At 43.0% G+C, this 19,317-nt stretch overlaps 1 protein-coding gene across 1 annotated transcript in view; it reads right to left on the bottom strand.

The window, feature by feature from the left end:
- Positions 1–1,261: 1,261 nt before the first annotated feature.
- The window catches only part of LOC121612776 (glutamate receptor-interacting protein 2-like), a 31,327-nt gene continuing 13,271 nt past the window's right edge, over positions 1,262–19,317 (bottom strand). Inside the window, exons 8-24 of the mRNA XM_041945860.1 lie at positions 18,644–18,791; positions 18,380–18,549; positions 15,573–15,701; positions 15,165–15,326; positions 13,652–13,838; positions 10,333–10,478; positions 10,161–10,241; positions 9,745–9,808; positions 9,152–9,297; positions 8,235–8,379; positions 7,780–7,919; positions 7,086–7,268; positions 6,835–6,997; positions 5,502–5,616; positions 4,997–5,221; positions 2,414–2,560; positions 1,262–1,493 (exon numbers count right to left, since the gene is read on the bottom strand). Of these exons, the coding sequence (XP_041801794.1) occupies positions 1,296–1,493; positions 2,414–2,560; positions 4,997–5,221; positions 5,502–5,616; positions 6,835–6,997; positions 7,086–7,268; positions 7,780–7,919; positions 8,235–8,379; positions 9,152–9,297; positions 9,745–9,808; positions 10,161–10,241; positions 10,333–10,478; positions 13,652–13,838; positions 15,165–15,326; positions 15,573–15,701; positions 18,380–18,549; positions 18,644–18,791 (2,549 nt within the window). The 3' untranslated portion in view covers positions 1,262–1,295. The remainder of the gene's footprint in view (positions 1,494–2,413; positions 2,561–4,996; positions 5,222–5,501; positions 5,617–6,834; positions 6,998–7,085; positions 7,269–7,779; positions 7,920–8,234; positions 8,380–9,151; positions 9,298–9,744; positions 9,809–10,160; positions 10,242–10,332; positions 10,479–13,651; positions 13,839–15,164; positions 15,327–15,572; positions 15,702–18,379; positions 18,550–18,643; positions 18,792–19,317) is intronic.

Below are 19,317 nucleotides of genomic sequence, written 5' to 3'. Positions count from 1 at the left end.
GTTGTTTTTTGTGTAAGGAAGAGCTACTTGCTGAGGACAAACCCTATGCATGCTTTACCTGCTTATAGATACTGGTAGGAAAAACAGCTACTGTAGAGAGGAAGAGAACAGATCATCAATCCAGTCAGATGTGAAAGAGAAAGCAAAATCATTCATCACTGAAAATTGAAAGGCATTTCATCCTCCATTTTGGGAAAGGATGTGATTCACTTAAGGAAGCATAGTGATGGACCAAGTCATTCTGGTGCAATGCCACATACAGAGATGCAGATCCACTCAGTGGCAGTGAAAAACAAAGGGGAATTTAAACAGGTCGTATCAGAACAATGTGCATTATGTGCAGATACAGTGTTAGAAAGAAACGCGTGCAGGATGTGAAACTGAATACATCTTTGTAAACATGTGGCTGGCTCATCAAGAGAGAGAAAAAAAAAACATTATCTCCGAACACTAGAGTCTCTCTGGAACCATTCAGAAGCTATTTATCCATCAGGGACACCCACTTTAAAGCAGAAAGGTTAGAGTGTCTTCACAAGCATTCCTGGTATTAAGATATTATAGGATTTAAAATATAGTTAATGATACTTGGCAAGTAGCAGAGAGCATTTCTGTCTATTTGGAGGCACTGTCCCCTCTCTAGGGCAGGCAGTGTGGAGGTGAGACTGGAAACGAGGGCCGTGAGCCAAGTTGTGGCTGAAATAACTCAATATGCACAATGTGGCTTGAACCTTGAGTCCATTAACACCTTGTGCATCAGTGTGTCCGTGTGTGTGTGTGTTTCATATGCACATAAAGCATTGCATGTGCGTATTTTAAGTGTACAACGATTGGGTAAATGTTCTTTCAGTGGGAACAATGAGCTCATTAAAGCAAAAGATAGTGTATGCAGTGCGTGTGTGTGCAGCATTTGACTCTCTCCAGAGCTGAGGCGTGTGTGTTGACATCCTGGCTCAGTCAGAAGCTATGACTCCCCTGTTATATAACCCTGCATGTGGCTTTGCCTCTGGAGGGGGAAGTGGTCGGGGGGCTGGCTGCCCTGAAGCCAGAGCCTCCTCTGAACTGCATCATGTGAACACAGTGACTAAAACCGGCAACAGTGAACACATGCACTTGCAACTTTGTGAGTGAGGGATGCTTTCAGTGGTGAGAGTGGCCGTTTCTGGATGTTCTGCCTGCTGAACATGAGCGGATGTCTGTCTGAGAGGTACAATGTGACGAACCTAACCGTGCGTGACGAGATGTGTGTGAGGTCCCGGCGGAACAGTGATTTCAAAAGCGAGCGTCTATCCTTGTGGTCACAGGGCGATGCTGTTGGCTCTGCGCTCTGGAAAGCAGAACGGCGAGTTTGAGGGGTCGTCACAGTTGTCGGGCAGCCCGGTGTCTGCTGCTGCCAGCGGATTCCTGCTAATGACCAAGTCCAGGCCCTCTCCTGCCTCTATAATTAAGGGCACAGTTAGACAACAGTCCAAGTCCCGGGTCCTGACACGGTTCACCTGGAAGATCAGAATCAATTAGGTCATTCGTCATTCAATGTGCGATAACAGATTTCTTTAAAAGGAATTGTTTGGGAAAGTTGCTTATTGCTTTATTAGTGAGAACTTCATTTTATTAAATTTTCAAGCAGGCAAGCAATGAAAAAACATTTCCAGCTATGGACCAGACCCCATTTAGAAAGTGCGATAAAATAGCATAACAAGACACAATAAAAGTAAGAAGTTCGAATACAACATTTGGTGGAAAAAAGCAAGAAAAATCCTCACAATTTTTAAATGTATACAGACAGATTGTACACAATTCACGAGTAGGTGAGCTGTTTCCCTATTGCCAGTTGCTAAGCTAAGCTAACTCTCCTAGCTGTAGCTTCCATAATTTTAACTAACTCTCTGAAGTGAATAAATGTATGTCCTAATAAAGCTAAGAGAGCATTAGCACAGCAGAATGTTTCCCCTAGCTATCTACCCTTGCTCCCAGTCTGTATGCTAAGCTAATTAGCTGCAGGATGTAGCTCATAAACTGCATAATAAACATGGATGACTCATTTCCATTTCCTTCCACTGTACAAAAATAAGGGCAAAATATCTCAGATATGGGCGTGTTCACACACCAACTCAGTTGCAGGTTAGGGTCGGCTGTCAATCATGATGTTACGCCCCCCCTTTTTTTTGGCCCATGTCCCATGTGATGACATGGAGGGGGTGGGGTTTATGACCTATACCAGTCACCAGTGGGCAATCACAATGTTTTTGCTTCTTTTTTGGGGGAGCGGTCATATCATCCATCTTTATATACAGTCAGTGCTGTAGCTATAGAAAGGTATTGATCCTTTCACCTAACTCTCAGCAGAAAGCAAATAAGCAAATTTCCAAAAATGGAAAATCTCTTTAATCTTAATTTTTGTTGACGTAAACAGTACCTGGAGAATGCGGTCGAAAGGTTTTAACCCTGCCTGGTCAGCGGGGCCATCCGGGCGAATCATGTTGACATAAACCCCTTTCTCCAGGAGCCCGTCAGACACACTGAAACCAAAGTCATGGCTCTCAAGGTCCTTCCTTATAGTCACCTGCAGATACAGGGAACCGTAGAGTTCATGGAGGTTGTACAGCACAGCACATATTCATAAATAGCTAGACTTGAGGCTTTTACACATGACTTTTGACACTATGTAAAAATATACTCCAGCAGCTGAGTATTACACCTTCATAAAAATGGGGGGCTCGTGAGAGATTTAAAAAAGAAAGATCAGAAATTGACGTAGTGGAGGACAAAAAAATAGTCCAAAAATACTGGATCCTACTAATAGCAAATAGCATCTTTCAATAGATCCAGCTGCCTCCTAAATGCCTGCAACCTCTAAACTGCACATCTCCAGTTTCTAAATAGACTTCACGTTAAAAATTTAAAGTCTCCAAGACTTGACAAAGTTCCCACCAGCGTCTCAGAAGACAGTATACAACATTATATATTAAAGAACTACTTTCTCAGGCTGAGTCAGCAGTGCTACCCCATGACAAGTAAACTGATTCTGATTTCATGTTTCCCTTTAACAGTCAGTTCAGGCACTTAAAATATAAATAAATAGAGTTATATATCTGTCTCTTAAATATGAAGCTGGAGCTAGACAGTTAGCCTAGCTTAGCATAAAGACTAGAAACAGGAATTTACCCCAAAATAACAAAATTCTACTAAAAGCATCTCTTAAGCTCACTAACTAATATGTTTGTAATGTATGTAACTTGTTTTCTTTCTCATGTGCAGGGACTTTCTAGAGTGGATGCTAAGCTAGGATAAGATAAGCTAACCTGCGCTGGTAGTAATGTGAGAGTGGTATTGATCTTCTTATCCAACCTTTTGAGAAAGTGAATACACAGTTCCTTTAATTTGGTGGCGGGATGAAAAACACATTAAAGCTGTATGATAGTTCATAAAATATAAACTGTACCAGGTATTTTTAGCATCTTGCAAACTTTTACTTCACAATTGTAGTAACTGTTGCACAGCTTTTGTGCTTCTTACAGCACTGTACAGGTGTCTGTTATTGTGTCCACCTTCCACCTGCTGTATATACTAAACAGCTGAAGTTTTTACAGACACACGCCTCTGTCTCATTTGTTTCTCTCTGGACTTAGACCGCCACTACAACAAGGTCAGCAGGTTTAACCACAACAAGAAACGGCTGTAAGGTGAGATAACTTTCCATGATATCACGTCGAATGTGTCAACTCAAAACATTTGTAATTTCCATGCTGCAGGACGGTGATGCGCCCTGTTATTACTGCCCCAGTTTCAGCCCAGTCAGGCGCTCAGTCGAACGCAGCGCGGCGAGATGCACAGACGACAGCAAACAAGTACGCAGGCACAGGATGGGGTCACAGCGTGTGCAGCTGCCAAGGTAGCGCATAATGAGTGTTGTGTGTTTTTGTTGTACACACACTGCAAGTCCTGACTGGCCAGGTATCCATTGGGTCCAGTTACACTGTACCGACAGGCACGGTGAGTTAAGCAAAGGAGGCACGCAGGTATAAACTTCATAATGGGCAGATTCCCTCAGGATACTGTTGTTTGAGCCATGTTCATCAAGTAGTGAGTGCAGCTGACTGACTGATCGATGATCACATTTTCAACTTGATGCTTGACTAACACTGCAGGATACAGCACACAAATGACAGTGGAATTATACAGTGTATATATGAGGTATCAATAAAATACCTTTTATGGAAATGCTGATATAAAACAGGTCAAGGGAGTAATGACTGAAAGGTCTCTCCCCCTACAGTGGCTGCTGAAGGCCTGAAGGGCGCTGTGTTTGGTTTGTCCATTCTGGGCTACTGTAGAAACATGGTGGTGCAACATGGTGGACTCTGTGGAAGAAAACCTGCTCCCTGTAGACATAAAGATCTTATTCTAAGGTAACGAAAACACAGCCATTCTTTTTTTCAAGTGATTGCACACTAAGGTTAACGTAATTATGAATATCATATTTCTGCTAAATCCTACACACTGGCCCTTTAAGAGGAAAGTATTTTTTAAAAGACTTACCAGGTAAAAGGAAGAGGGAATGGGTAAAATAGGGTAAAATCGGGTTATTGTTTCAAGTAATTCTAATATCGTTTTTTACTTTATTAGTGTTGCTGTGGATCAAAACCTAAGGCTGGAAAGAGGAGTCTGGCTTTACAGCTATATCAAAAAGATAGTTTATTTGTATGTTTTTAAGAAATGTAGCTTGGGATCCAGTGTAGGATTAATCTGATGGTAAGAGAAGAATGTCGTCAAATATGAACGGACAAACATTGCATCCACATTTCTTCCCATCTTGTTCCCTGTACTACATCCATTACATCCACCTGTGGATACTAAGTAAGTATTTCACTGGCACCTGTGATGTAGAAAATATTTACACTGTAATTTGTGGGCTGTAATCAAGTGTTTCCTATGTGTGAATTTTCCATTGTTTGTTCTGAGACAAAGTGGATTTTTTTTAAGTCATTAGCAGGACTACCTTGTGCAGTGCCAGGGTGGTAGGGGACAAAATATCAGAGGGGTCCCCTTTGCCCCGGGATGATACGTCTCTGGTTCCAGTCGACATGTTCACGTTGCTTTTGTTCTTAGACTCGCTTTGGATTCCTTCCCTCTTAATGGGACTAATTTCAGATGGAAACATTGTGTCTTCGTTGGTTTTGGTCTCCTCTAGGTACAGACTGAGAGCGCTACCTGTCATGGATGCCTGAAAGAGCAAAAAATCACAGGGATTATTAGAGCATCCTGCTTCAAAAAGAAATAAAAACACAAACATTTAGTGTACATGAAGTGTACGCAGGGCCTGATTAAGAGGCCAGCAGGTGCCTGGCCTGCCTTGTCAGATTTAATAACAGATTACACACTCTGGCGATTATCATAATGCTTCATCTGGCATGGGCTGACACCGATCTATGAATACATGAGGACAAAGCAGATGGAGGAGGAAACAGGAGCGGGAGGGGGGTGCAGATGACAGGCAGGCCTACCTCCAGCTCCCTGAGAATCTCTGACTGGCCGCAGGTCTCGAGGTCCTGCAGAGCCTGGGACCAGAAGCTGTCTTCCTGGTTCAGGGTGCCATGGCAACGAGGGGGGCTGATGAATCTATGACAACGCAGGAACCAGAACGTAAGAGCAGCCCTGTGGTCTCGAGGCTGGAGCTGCTTAAAAAAAGCAGCATGGGAAATGCAGTTTTTGGGGCTGCGTGCTGGAGAGTCCCTTTGGAAAATCGCTCACATTGAGGGTTTATACTGTAAATTGTCTCACTTGTGGCAGCTCAAACGCTGAGGAGTCCGCTAGATTAGATAAAGCCTTTATTGAGGAGTTCAATTTTACAAAAGTCACCAAAAAAAATAGCAGAAAGTTGAAAGCATGTGACACAAAAGTTCAGGGAAAAAAAAAAAAAAAGAGTCAAGTGTGTAGAGACAGATAAGGCTGATGTCTCCTTGGGCGCTTTAGGTGCTTTCTGAGGAAGCGTTTTTGGTGTGGACAAGGGGTGACAGAAAAAGATGCATCTATGTGAAACACCAAAGAGCTCGTGGGCAGTTAGTAAAGCAGATGAGAAAGAGAATACCTGAGAAAGAAGAGAAAAGGACAGTTTGGAAAAGCACAACACGTGAAAGCATACAAGACAAAATGAATTCAGCCTGCCTTCGTCAATGAACCCAAAAGAGGGAAAAGAAAATCACAGAAGCTTTGATTCACAGTGGTGGAAAAAGCACTCAGATCATTTCCTAAATAATAGTACTGGAGTATTATTGGCTAAATATCATTGTGACTGACACATGATTGTATTGTAATACTGATTTATCAATGTGTAAAAATCATTTTACTGCAGCTGGTGAAGCTAGTTTAAGCTGCTTTATATACAGGTAGGTACTGGTCCTGCTGTACCCAACCCGGGGTCGGGCCCCTCTAAAGGTTCACAGATAAATCTGAGGGGGTCATGTAAGATAATAAATCAGAGAGGAATGAAGCTACACAAATCTGTATTTATTTTTCTTTGCTAAAAAATTATAGACATCTGAAAGAGGGCAGGGGGTCCCAGCTAGGCACAGCTTTTTTGTCAGGGGTCAAAGGCCAAGAAGGCTGTGGAACTGCTGGTTTAATCTTTCACAACGAGTTTATCACTTGAGTTCTCTGAAATGTGGCAAAGTAGAAATATGAACAAACCATTTAAGCTGCTACTTTGGTTATTTTCCACCACTGCTTGCGCACAAAATGTGATTAAAACCAATTTACTGTGAAATCAAAAACACTCAACGCTGCACTGACACGAAACGAGATGTTGACAGGAAGGAGTCTGCAGGCGTGTGTGCTCACCCAGGTATCTTGTCCCACTCGTCCTCAGTGAATCTCCCATCATACAGCGCTGACTGGTGGTGGACTAGACCTGCAGAGCTGGAACTGGTTTGGCTCCTGGGCTTCGTACGCCGCCACTCATTTGGATTGAGCAATATATCGGACGCTTTGTGAAGATATGTCCCTGAAAAACCGAGACAATCCACTGACCTCATCAGATTCGACACAGGAAATGGGTCATTTTTTGACAGCGAGCGTCCTGTGAGGCTCACCTTGGCTACTGTAGCCTGCGTCAAACCCTGAGCTATCCCAGGAGCTCATTGCAGAGTCTATACTGGGCACAGTGGCGGAGTAGACCTCAGAGTGTTTACTGGTCTTCTGGAAGTCTGTCAGTTCATCCTCTGTGTCACTTAAAAACCCAGCCTCTCTGTCCGGAAGCTGCCGGCCATCAGACTCTGGGAATGAACAGCAGATCACATCAGCATTACGCAGGGAAGAGATGCACTTCCTGTCATTTCCACGGCATCACTTTCACTGCCTTTAAGCTTCAGAAACACCTAAATCAATGCATTTATTTTAAAGGCAAGTTAAAAACTCAACGGTTTGTCCTTTGTCGTATAAAGTGCTTTGCAACTTTTTGAAAAGTGGAATTTAATAAAGCTTTTAAAATGCTTTCTCACCATGAGAGGGATGGTGGGATTGTATAACAGAACAAAAACATTTGGGGGAAAAAAATGATGTTTTAAGCCCATGAAACAGTCAAAATGAAATGTGAAGTGAATTTTAATGTTGTGTCATAACGCAACACCATTATGAATCCTTCTACCATTATTATCTACCCCCCTTTTATTTGTTTTAATGATTGTTTTCCCAGCTTTTTGTATTTTGCTTGTTTTTGTCTCAGTTCTCAAACTGCATTTGTAAGATCAAGTAACTAAGTAATGAGTCGAGGGAAAGGAAACCTACGGTCGGCTTGTTTTTTGATCTTGAGGGTGACTGACTCGCCGGCCATCTGCAGGAGGTGGATGGCCTCGCTCAGTGGTTTTCCTTTCAGACTGACCCCGTTGATGGCCAGGACTCGGTCCCCTATATGGATGGCCCCGGTCCTGCAGGGTTAGGAGAGCAGAGGAGACAGAGATACCAGAGTATACCAGACAGTACCGACAGGCGGGCCGGGAAGCCTGTCAGGCTGCCAGCACGCTGACTGAGACGGAAACAAAGAGGCTTCTTGTTACAGAAAAAGACGAGACAGCCATTGTGTACTGTCTTGTTTATTTTAGAAAAAAAATGAGCAGTTTCCAAAGGGGGCTGCTACAGATTTGACTAACCTCAGCCTAATCTAAGCGTCACCATCTTCTCAAATAACTGTCTTGAACCCTCGGCCTCTCATTCCTCACCTCTCACCTCTGCCCTCCTCTCACCTCTCTGCCAGGCCTTTCTTGGTGAGGCCAGAAATGACAATGGGGTCAAAGGGCTCCTCTGTTCCAGAAATCGTGATGCCCAGTGGTCCGTTATATCTCTTCAGCTCAACGGTGTAGATTATAGAGCCTGACATCTCCAGCTCATCTGCAGCACATGGGGGACACACATAGAACACTTTTTATGCTAAAATATATAAAAATGTTTGCGCAAATGGACAAATAACAGGAGCTATTTAACTCAACAGAGCGTTACCCTCCTTCCTCTCCCTCAATACTGGACCAGCATCAAAAATTGTTGGCCCCACAAGTCAATTAAGACACAAAAACACAGGAAAATAGGCTCCAGGTTGAAAAATGTTCCTCTTTAATATATTTGGAGTTTGGACTGTTGGGTTACCAATAGTTACTATTTTCTGATATACATATGGACCAAGCAATAAATCAATTAACTGGTTGCCAAAAAAAAAAAACCCAAACCAATATAGCAAGTACTTGTCACTTGTAGACGAAGTCCTGTGGTCCCAACCTAGGGGTCAGGCCCCCTTCAAAGGGTCACAAGATGAATCTGAGGGGTCACAAGATAATTAAAGGGGATGGAAAGAAAAAAAAAAGAAAAAATTCAGCTGCACAAATTTGAGTTTGAATTTCGTCTAGAGCAGCTCTTTAAATAGAACCACTGGAGAAATCACTCGTTAGTGGACATATGAAATGTTGTCAGGTGGAAAGCCAAAGAGGAACCACTGGTTTAATCTATGACAGTTTATCATATTTATGTAGGAGCTAAAATATAAACAGCATCAATGTTGAAGCTAAAAGCCTCAAAATTGTGCTTAAGTACTTGAGGAAGTGTACTTGGTTACTTCCCACTCCTGCTTCTACACAGGACATATATTTGGTGTTTTAAGGGATTCATGTACCAATGTTGTCCTCATCCTTCTGGATTCGGAGCTTGACCATGTCCTCGGCCTGCTGCAGGACGTGCATGGCGTCCTCCATGGTGCAGTTCTCCAGACGCACGCTGTCGATGGCCAGCAGCCTGTCTCCAGGCTCCAGAGTTCCTGTTCTGCCGGACACAAGAGCGAGAGGATCACAACGGTTAACTGGGAGCAGGGAGCTGCATCTCCTGACTCAGTATGAAAATCCTATTAGCCTGGTGTCTCAGTGGGATCCTTGGGGGTGACCGTAACCTCACCCTCAACCTAATCAACACTGAGCCCTCCCTGAAATGTCGCTGCTCTGCCCTACTGATCCAGTTTTGATAGCGCAATCCAATTACGAGTGTATTACACAGTGGATTCACAAAACAATGTTATTTTTTTCATGAATAATCCCACATAAGCCTCGAAAACCTAGTTCACCCTGGACCTTAAAGTGTTGAGTGTCTCCCTGAACTTCACCAGTACTGAGAGCCACAAACCATTTTTCGTATTTATATAAGAAATGTATGTGACTTAGAGCAATAAAATGCTCAGCAGTGGCATCATTAGCTGTGAGTGATGATAGGACGTACCTGTGTGCTATGCTTCCTTTTCTGATGTCAGAGATGATGAGCGGCTTCCCAGGTTTCTTACTTGCTGGTGAAACAGAACAAAAGTGTTCAGTCATCAGTGTTTTTATTTTGGGATGTATGAGATGAAGGATAAAGCCGTGTTGACTCTCAACGCTTTAAAACTTCCTTTTCTTTTTGTTGCACGAACTTCCTGTTTGTGTTTTTCAGAGCTAGTTAGAGCTGAAAGGGAAACGATGAATAGCGGTACTGGCCTGTATTATTCAGGGGTAATGAGGTATGTAACCTCATGGTTTTGCAAGCCTGAGTTTTATGGATCACAGAACATTGATTCAAAGGAGAATTACAGTGTGCATGTCTGTGGAGTATTATTGAGCAACACTGCCCCCTGCTGTATGTCTTGTTACTAACAGACTCACCACTGATGGTGATGCCCAGCTCCACGCCTCTCCTCTTGGGTAGTTTAACATGGAAGGTGCCACTGCTGGGAACCACTGACTCTAATTGGGATTGGATGCAAGATAAATTTGAGTAGGAAGGCACAAATATAACATGATGGCACAATAAGAAATCATCTTCATAATACGATACCTGCGACGTCAAACTCGATCTCCACTGTGACCTTATTGGCCAGAGCGGAGTCTCTGAGCAGCTGATGGGCTTCCTCCAAAGTGCCATCTTCAGTCGGGATCCCATTAATGGACAACAGCCTGTCCCCAACCTGCAACAGCCCACACCTTCACACAGAAAACACAAAAACAATGGTTTTACGAAGTGTTCCTGAGTCCATGCAGTAATCTTTCATACAATCATGTGTTCAAAGTGGTGAAATTTGCTCCATCGTTACTTGTGAACAACTGAACCTTTCCAGGTTGCTCTTTTAATACCCAATCATGATACTATCACCTGTTACCAATGAACCAGTTTACCTGTGGAATGATCCAAACAGGTGTTTTTGGAGCATTTCACAACTTTCCCAGTCTTTTGTTGCTCCTGTCCCAACTTGTTTGAAACATGCTGCTGCCATCAAATTCAGAGAAAGCAGATATTTACAAAAATCAAATGAAGGTTAGGTTAATCATTAAATATATTGTCTTTGTACTGTTTTTAATTGAGAATATGTTTTCAGGATTACTAAATTATCACATTTTGTTTTGTTTTAAAAAGCATCCCAACTTTTTTAGAATCAGACTTGTAGTTCGTTAAACTTTACTTTTCTTAAAGTAAAGTTAACATTTGTTTTACAAGAGAGACACAAGAACAAATGACAGTTTTGGTTACACCAATTAAAACTAACGCGGTCTAATACAACAGCCCCACAATCAATCCTACCTCATGAAGTTTATAATATTTGCTTTTTGTTAAAAATGTTTCCGTAAGGCATTGATTCAACTTCATAGTTACATTTGTGGATGTAGTGTTTGCTACTGTTGAATTGTATTGCATTATGCAGAGAAGTGCTTCTGTTATCAAGCCTAACTTCGCTGACAGAAATGGGCTGGACAAAATAAAAGAAACACCTGTCAGTATGAAGAAGTTCCATCCCACAAAGCAGCCATTACACACACTCACACACTTCTTAGAACAGCAGCAAATACTATTTAAAAATACCAGCAAGTAGAGCTTTAAAGTCCTTGCAGGAACGAATGTCTCACAGATATCAAATTAAAAAATGTTATGAAAGCAAAAAAGTTGCATACAAACTCCTGCACGCTGTCTAGCTCACATTCATTCGCAACGTTTCAGTGCTCAGCTTTCATCAGGCAAATGGTCTGTGAGAAGGAGAGGTCATCTTCAATAGGCTGTGAGTCTGCAACCAATCACATTCCCCATGTGCAATAGGAATACATAAATAGCAAAAAACATTTCACTATATGACAGTCTGCAATATCATCCACAGAGCTAGAAAAGAAGAACACTTTGCATATTGTGACAATGATAAATGCGCCCCGACTACTTCATAAATGTCTAATACATTTCCAAAAATGTGGGTGCTTAACTTTCTATTAAATCTGCTAATGGCCTCACTATCCCCACACAAGCATCAGCAAAGCTTTGTATCCCTGCTTTCAGTCACATGGATCTGACGAGTGACACATTCAGCCTGTATGACACCACATGTCACATAGGCTAAATGTTTAAAATGCCATCTATAACATGAAATGCAGCCTCCGGGCTTGACGTAAACACACTGACTCACTGACCTTACTTGCACTTGAAAATCACCATAATAAGCAAGCACACATAGAGAGAGAGAGAGAAAAAAATCACACATCTATCTCACATTTGATCAGACCCCTAATTGCAAGGGCAAACACAGAAGCACTGTCAACTGCTATTAATTCACTAACCACCACTGCTCATTAACCTTGTATGGAGACTGACACACCAACATCGCAGTGGGACGCTGTACTCGAGTCACTCCTGTCCAACTGCTGCCGGACTAATCATGTTACAAGACCCAGGGGAGACGGCCCGGCACTGCCGGCACAGACACCACCATTAATCTTGCAAGACAAGGACGGATACGTCTCGCTGGCCTGATCGGAGCTGGGTGTTAATTAGACTAGTCTTGATCAATACAATGTTACATACTGATAAAGGTGGCTTTTCACCATTAAAAACAAACACTGGCTGCATCAATGTCTCATAGATAATGTGATAAATCTACGACTGCCGTGGTTATAAATTACTGAGGCTGATCTGTTGACCTTGTGATTTTAGGCTCTGACCTCGCTCAAAGGAAATAAACAATCACCATGCCAAGAGCTGACAGCTTTTATGGCCCTAAAATAAATTAATATCTACTTGTGACCCAAATTTTGTGACCCCTACCACCTGCCAGTCCAACCAAAGACCACTAATACTGGAGATGGCGCACCTCTGAGTCATTTCCCGTAGCTGTGTCACGGGTGTTTCACCACTTCCTGCCCCTTTAGGAGTCTAGCAGTAGGTCCCGAGTCTGTTCAGTCCAATGGGGAACAAAACTAGAGCACGGATTATGACCAATTCTTTCGGCCGATAGTTGCCAGAGTAAATATTGGACCTGTTTTTCATTAGTCACATATTTTGTGAACACTCTGACACTAAGAGAGAGAAAATTAACTTCGAGGCCTGGCTCTGTCGCGACAACGCAGTACTGCAGACCTGAAGCAAGAATTAAGCTATCAGATGAAAACGAGCTAGAAAATAAGGCTCAAACATGAAATTTATGCTGTATCTAGTGTTGTATTGTTTACATGGACAAGCAATAGTCCACCAGTAATGCCTTAGTGTTAAAAATGTCCAAAGGAGAGAGACAGGAAGTGTATTCCATTTATTACAGTTGTGGCAGCTTGTAATTTGGTTCTTTGGTTCAGGATGCTGGCGTGCTAGCATTTGTGAATTAGCATTTAACACAAAGCTGAGGCTGATGGGAGTGCCATGGTATAGAAGAAGTCAAGGGATCATTTCACACATTAGGATTCATCATCTGGAGACCATGAATGTCTGTGGGAAAAAAGAATTTAGGGCAAATCATCCAATAGTTCAGGTATTGATGAGTCTGGTCTGACAGACATTACCATGCCCAGACCGACACTGCAAGCATTGCTGATAGAAAGCAGAGATGAGATTAAAGTCTGAAATAATAAGCACATCTTTGCATAGCAGACAGTATTTTTCTTCTGCTTTAAATCATCTTATGACCCCTCAAATTCATCCTGTGACCCCTTCTGTAGGCCCTGACCCCCACTTTGTGATCCACAGCAGCGCTAGCGTGCATGGCCTCAGTTGAAATACTCATCGAGACACCGGGCTAAAATTAGCCTTTTTTTTCACATGTGGCTGAATGATTAACACCGGGGCCGCCTAGTTCAAGGTGACTCCCCATATGATATTTGTTTACTCGTTAGGTGTCTCAGCGCGTTACCTCTCAGCTGGGCTGTCGGGCTCAATAAAGCGGATGACCGGGGGAGCGGACAGGGTCTCTGTGGCAAAGACACCCCCCTGCAGCTGGATCCCAAAACCTGTGAGCGGATCCCCCCTCAGGACGACCTCGCTCGTTTCCACATGAAAAACCTGCCCCCCCGGGCCGACAGAACTGGACGCCAGGGATACTGAGGGACAGGCAGGGAGGGAGGGGACACATCAGAGAGAGATATTAGTGGAGAAGTGACAGATAAATGGAACAACAGAGGGATTGTGGGAGACAAAAAATGGAGGAGGGTAAGGGGAAGAGACGTGTACCCACAGAGACGACAAGGGAATGGGAAGGGAATGAGTCACTTATCAGCGTTTGTGTCAGTCACGTTTACGTCAGCGATCAGTCAAATGTGTTCACACACCGAGGGAGCGAAACAGGATGGGAAGGTGTTTTTAACCGAGCTGCGGAACATCTTTAAAGGGTCAGTTCACTTAAAATACAAAAACATCTCTCTCTTCACCTCTGGGGGGGGATCTAGCCCCTGCAGATAGCTTTTATTCTACAACGCAGTCATGTGAATGGAATTTAATGTGAAGCACTGAAAAACCACACTGTGCTGAGTCTATGGCCATGCGAGCAGCTCCGTGAGCTTGCACATGGGCACAATGGTGCTTTCAGCTAAATGCTAATGACCACATGCTAATAGTGACAATGCTAACGTGCTGATGATCAACAAGTACAATGTTTACCATGTTCCTGCAACGTGCTGATGACTACAAAGTACGATGTTTACCATGTTCCTATAACATTTAGCATGTTTAGCATGATAACATTTGCTAATTTGCTCCAAACACAAATTACAGCTGAAGCTTCTGGGACTATCATTAGTTTTGCAGGTATCCGGATGCATTGACATTTTGACCTGATGATGGTGCTACATGAAAAGTAACAGTCTCCATTAAAACTGTTGAGTCTGACAGTGACAGTAAGGTCTGTGGATTATGTTGCTTTAATGAGTATAATACTTACAAATCTCTCTTATTAATTTGTCCAACGATATATCTCTGTGTTTGTGTAAATATACTGTATATATCAAAGAGCCAAAAACGAATAAAATGCTGACAGAGGTGTCACATTAAATCCTTTAAATCCCCAAACAAATCCCTTCACCTCCACTGCATCAAGTTGGAGGCAGACATCCTATGCATACACACAGCTACCAGTTAATAGGTACACCTGGCTAAAGCTAATGCAGTATAACACAACAGTCCTGCAATAAATCCCACCTTCATGGAGGTTAAATTGTTTAGGATTTGTTGAAAGTTTATTGCATTGTGCAGAGACGTGTTTCCATTATTTAACCTAGCCTCAGTGATATAAATGGGGCGGACAAAATAATACAAACACTTATAAATCTCACAACTCAGGGGATTAAATGAGAAAATGTTTGTTTTTGTATATTGGTTGACCTGGCCCCTTCTTGTTGAGCAAACAGGAAGAGGCAGGCGCTTTGTCATACGTGAGCTCTTGTGGTCCTTCTTCCTGTTCCTCCTCTTGCCAGTCGAGCCACGGGGGCTGGTGGGAGCGATCGGCGGGAAGGGGCAGGGCAGCGTGTTGCTACCCTGGCTGCTGAAGCCTGAGGTGGCTGTGGAGGAAGGGGAGAAGCCACCACTCACCAGAGCTGAAAGGAGACATAGCACTACACGTATCAAAAGGCCAGTACGGTTAGAGCAAAACCACATCAAGCATGACATTTTATTCGCGTCCACAGCGGCAGAACACGCTCATGGGAACACGCAACAAAAGAAGGGAATGTGGGAACAGTGTTGGAGTAAACCTCTTGGAAAAGATTTAACAAATGTGCTGAAGAAAAGGCTCCTGCTATGGTGTCTCGCCAGCAGCAGTGCTGTCACAAATGATAACTTACATTTGCAGTGGTCCTGCTGGTTGTGTGGGTGGCTTGGGCTGCTCCATGTCTTGCCGTGGCTGGCATGTGGGGGATGGCAGTAGTTGCTGCTTTGGTCCCAGTGATGATGGTTGCTCTTCTGCACTTTTACTGCAGCAGTACGGAGGCAAACACATCCATTAAGTAAAACAAATCGACTCCTCTCGCGTGCGCTTTTCTAAATTCTACCCATGAAATCACGCTTTCATTCCCATGTCTAAATTTGTACCACACGGCACTGTGCCTGGAGGATAATTCAGAGCACAGTAATTGATATTTAATGTTTCCGTCATGGTACACTAGATTAAATCCTGTGGTTTAATGTATTTTGATGAGCATCTCAGTCTCTCAGTTAGACACACGGCGCAGAACTGGCTGAATGGGAAGTGGTGAAGGGTTTTTTTAAAAAAATCTTACTTTTACTAGCAAGCTTCCAAAAAGCTAAGTGCAAACCGGAGATCATTTTTATAACTTCATTTTCAAAAGAGCCCAAAGGCGCAAAAACACTGTGAGTAAGTTGACCGCTGGGCATGATGTTGTCATGTTCAGCAGGAAGTGATAGTGGCTGTTTGGAGGCATGTGGCTTGACCTTGATTGGGCACAGCTGAGAGCTTGATTACTGATGATGCAGCGTGAGTGTGTTTCTGCATCTGATTGGCAGACAGTTTGGTATTAATGTGTTTTAATTTAATCCTGCGTGATGCTATTCATTTTTTAAGCAATTCTGCCGACTTTTCCCGCTTTGAATGAAATGGAGAGCGCGGATTGCTGCTAATTCTGAAAGACATCTTATCTCGTGCCAGAGCCTGTATAACGGCGTGCATTCAAGCAGTATCTGTGAAGCACTCAAAGGGAAACAACTGACCTCCTCCTGCGTGACACACCTCATTGATGAACTTTTCTTTACAGATTCATGCAGCTGAAACTGTCACCGAGTGCTACATGTGACAGTAATCCCTGCTGCTTCATTTGCAGGAGTCTAATCTCTGACAACTTGCCCACATGGATGGAGGATTTGCCGGAAACATGCATGACTGCAGTAGCGCCAGGGACGTTTGCCATATTCAGGGAACCTGGTTAAATCCAACCGAATGTAATCAGAATACACGCAGGCGAAACCTCCGGCCCTTTTCGAAGAGCCAGTTTCTATCAAACTCAATCAAAACCTGTAAAGCTTCGGCTCTGGCGGCTTACGTTAAGCTCACCTTGGGGAAGCTCTCCAAGAAATGTGTTTTTTTCGATCTACGCTGGTGGAAAGAAACATTAACTCCTAATCTCTTAGTGGCCGTATCAGTCTTATTAAATCCCCAGAGGAGATTAGACAAATTGCATCTTATAATCATGTCTTATCCTGGGGTGGAAAGAAGCTGTGAAAATATCGTTTTATCACAACGTCACAGCGCCTTATTCAAGAAGTGAGTAATTATTGAATAGGCATTTCACGAGACAAGATATGTGCCTGTAATTTCAGCCAAGGGAGAATATTTCACTGAGTAGCAATGGAAAGCATTCATTTGCTGTCTTCAGATGATTTTACCCCAGATGAATGGAAGACATGTTGTATGATTTTTCTCATGCTCACATGTTAAGGAGCTCCAGCTCAGCAGCCGCTGACCCAGAAACAAGCCTGCAGAACATGGCACGACCATGATCTCCGACAGAGGAAGTGTGTGCTCATGTGTGTGTGTGTGTGTGTGTGTGCCAGTGGCTTGTTGGTATGCGTAAGAGGCCGAGTGTGTACCCACAGGCGCGCGCACACACACACACTGGCTGATTCACATCACATGGAAGGAGGTAGCTGGGAGGCAGCCAGGCTCCTTCCAGCTGTAGGTAAAACAGCTTAGAGCAGAGCAGTCACAATACATATGGTGGGGACAACATGCTGGGACTCCAGCCTGTCAGCTGTATATTCTCCACAACGAACACACTGGACTTCTTCAACAAATATAAATGATTATATACAGTAGTGGAAGAAGTACTCAGATCCTTTATTTAAGTAAAATAATCACTAAAACAATGTAAAAATAAGGTCCTGTGTTCAAAATCCCACTTATCACAGGATAAAGGGGGGGTCATGAGATGATTGATAGGGTAGGAAAGAAAATGTCTTTTTAGTAGAATAACTCATACACATCTGAAACATGACAAGGGGCCCCAACCAAAACCCTTTTTTTGAGTAAGCGGTCAAACGCCAAAAGTCTGGAAACCACTGGATCTGGTTCAGTCTTTAACCTGGACGTCTTCTATTTTGTAAGCTTATCATTTTTATTACTATGTGAAAGTGGCTACTTATACTTTAAAGTGGGGTAAAGTGTGGAAATGTAGTGCAGTAGAAGCATAAAGAAAAATAAAACATATTCAAGTGAAGTCCCTCAAGCTCCTTTCCACCACTGATTTGTATTTTTCATCTTTGAATTTTGATGCTTCATATCTACTTTTTCTGGTGTGTATTATTTATTGCACACTAGTCTTTTAGCACACCCTCCTGCAGGTCACTACACATGTTGTTTATGTAAATATCTTTATTTGAAGATAACAGGTTGTGGCTCTGGAAAATTATTACGGGCATTTTACGCCTTTTTCTTGTGTTTTAAAGACTCAATAATTCAGTGATTTATGAAATAAAATCTACAAAGCAATCAACAATGAGAGTATTTGCTAGTTAAAGCCCTGAATGATCTCCAGCCGTCACTCAAATTATTTCCTCCTTTTCTGCTGATTCTCATAACACTCTGGTGTCTTTTTTCCGTTGCCTCACAGGGATTTCTTGTGCTTTTTCCGTCACGTACCTGTGTCTTGCGGCCTGACAGGAAGTCTGCTCTGACTGGCTGGGAGGATCTCCAGTTTCACAACATCAGACGTGCTCGCCAGTAGCTGCGTGGCCTCCATCAGCGAGCAGTGCTCCGTGCTGGTCCCGTCTATGGACAGAAGGATGTCACCCACATGCAGCGCTCCACACCTGAGAGAGTGAGACACGGGCAGATCGTTCAGGAAAGTTTCTGGATGATGGGAAAGTGTGTGTGGAGCACGTTAATGCAAAAGGGTAGTTTCACCTCTCCACCACGCTGGCTGCCTTTATCTTGTCAATAATAATAACTTGCTTGCTCCTGTATATTGTTGTGGCGAGGCTGATCCCCAGGCTGGATGAGGGACTTTTCACGATCTCCACCAGCAGAGGGCCTGAGGCCTGCTGCACTGCCTCTGGAACAGAGAGGGCACACACAGCAACAGGATCACTGGATGCATCTACAGCTGGATGCTCGCTGTGTCAGTTCTCACATGCAACACACTGCACCCAACCATCATAACCTTTCAAACATATGTGTTTCACATTAATTCAGGGAAAATATCATGTGAAAAATACTGTGACGACATCGGCAGTAAGGTGCTTTTTTTTTTTCTTCTCTGGTGCCTGTTGATGTGAATTTGTTGTACATCTGTTTTTACTGTACTTGCATTTTAAATATTTTTGTTTTACAACTCTGATTCCCCCAAAAAAAGTTGTGACATTGTGTAAAAAAATAATTATTGGTTGCACATTATTTCTACATAAAAGATCCTCATATCACACTGATGGTGAGATCCGTTCTGAAAGCTGGTGTGTGTATAGTCTATATCTGACTTTATTTTTGGGTTACTGCATGTAAGTCTCAGTGTGAAATTACATAAAAAACACAAAGAGACATTTTATTGTCCTCTGTCTTTTGACAAACTTCCTTTGACATTT

Source organism: Chelmon rostratus, chromosome 10 (assembly GCF_017976325.1).
Source record: "Chelmon rostratus isolate fCheRos1 chromosome 10, fCheRos1.pri, whole genome shotgun sequence".
Taxonomy (NCBI): domain Eukaryota; kingdom Metazoa; phylum Chordata; class Actinopteri; order Chaetodontiformes; family Chaetodontidae; genus Chelmon; species Chelmon rostratus.
The sequence above is the reverse complement of the archived record's forward strand: the minus strand, read 5'-3'. Positions and strand labels throughout refer to the sequence as shown.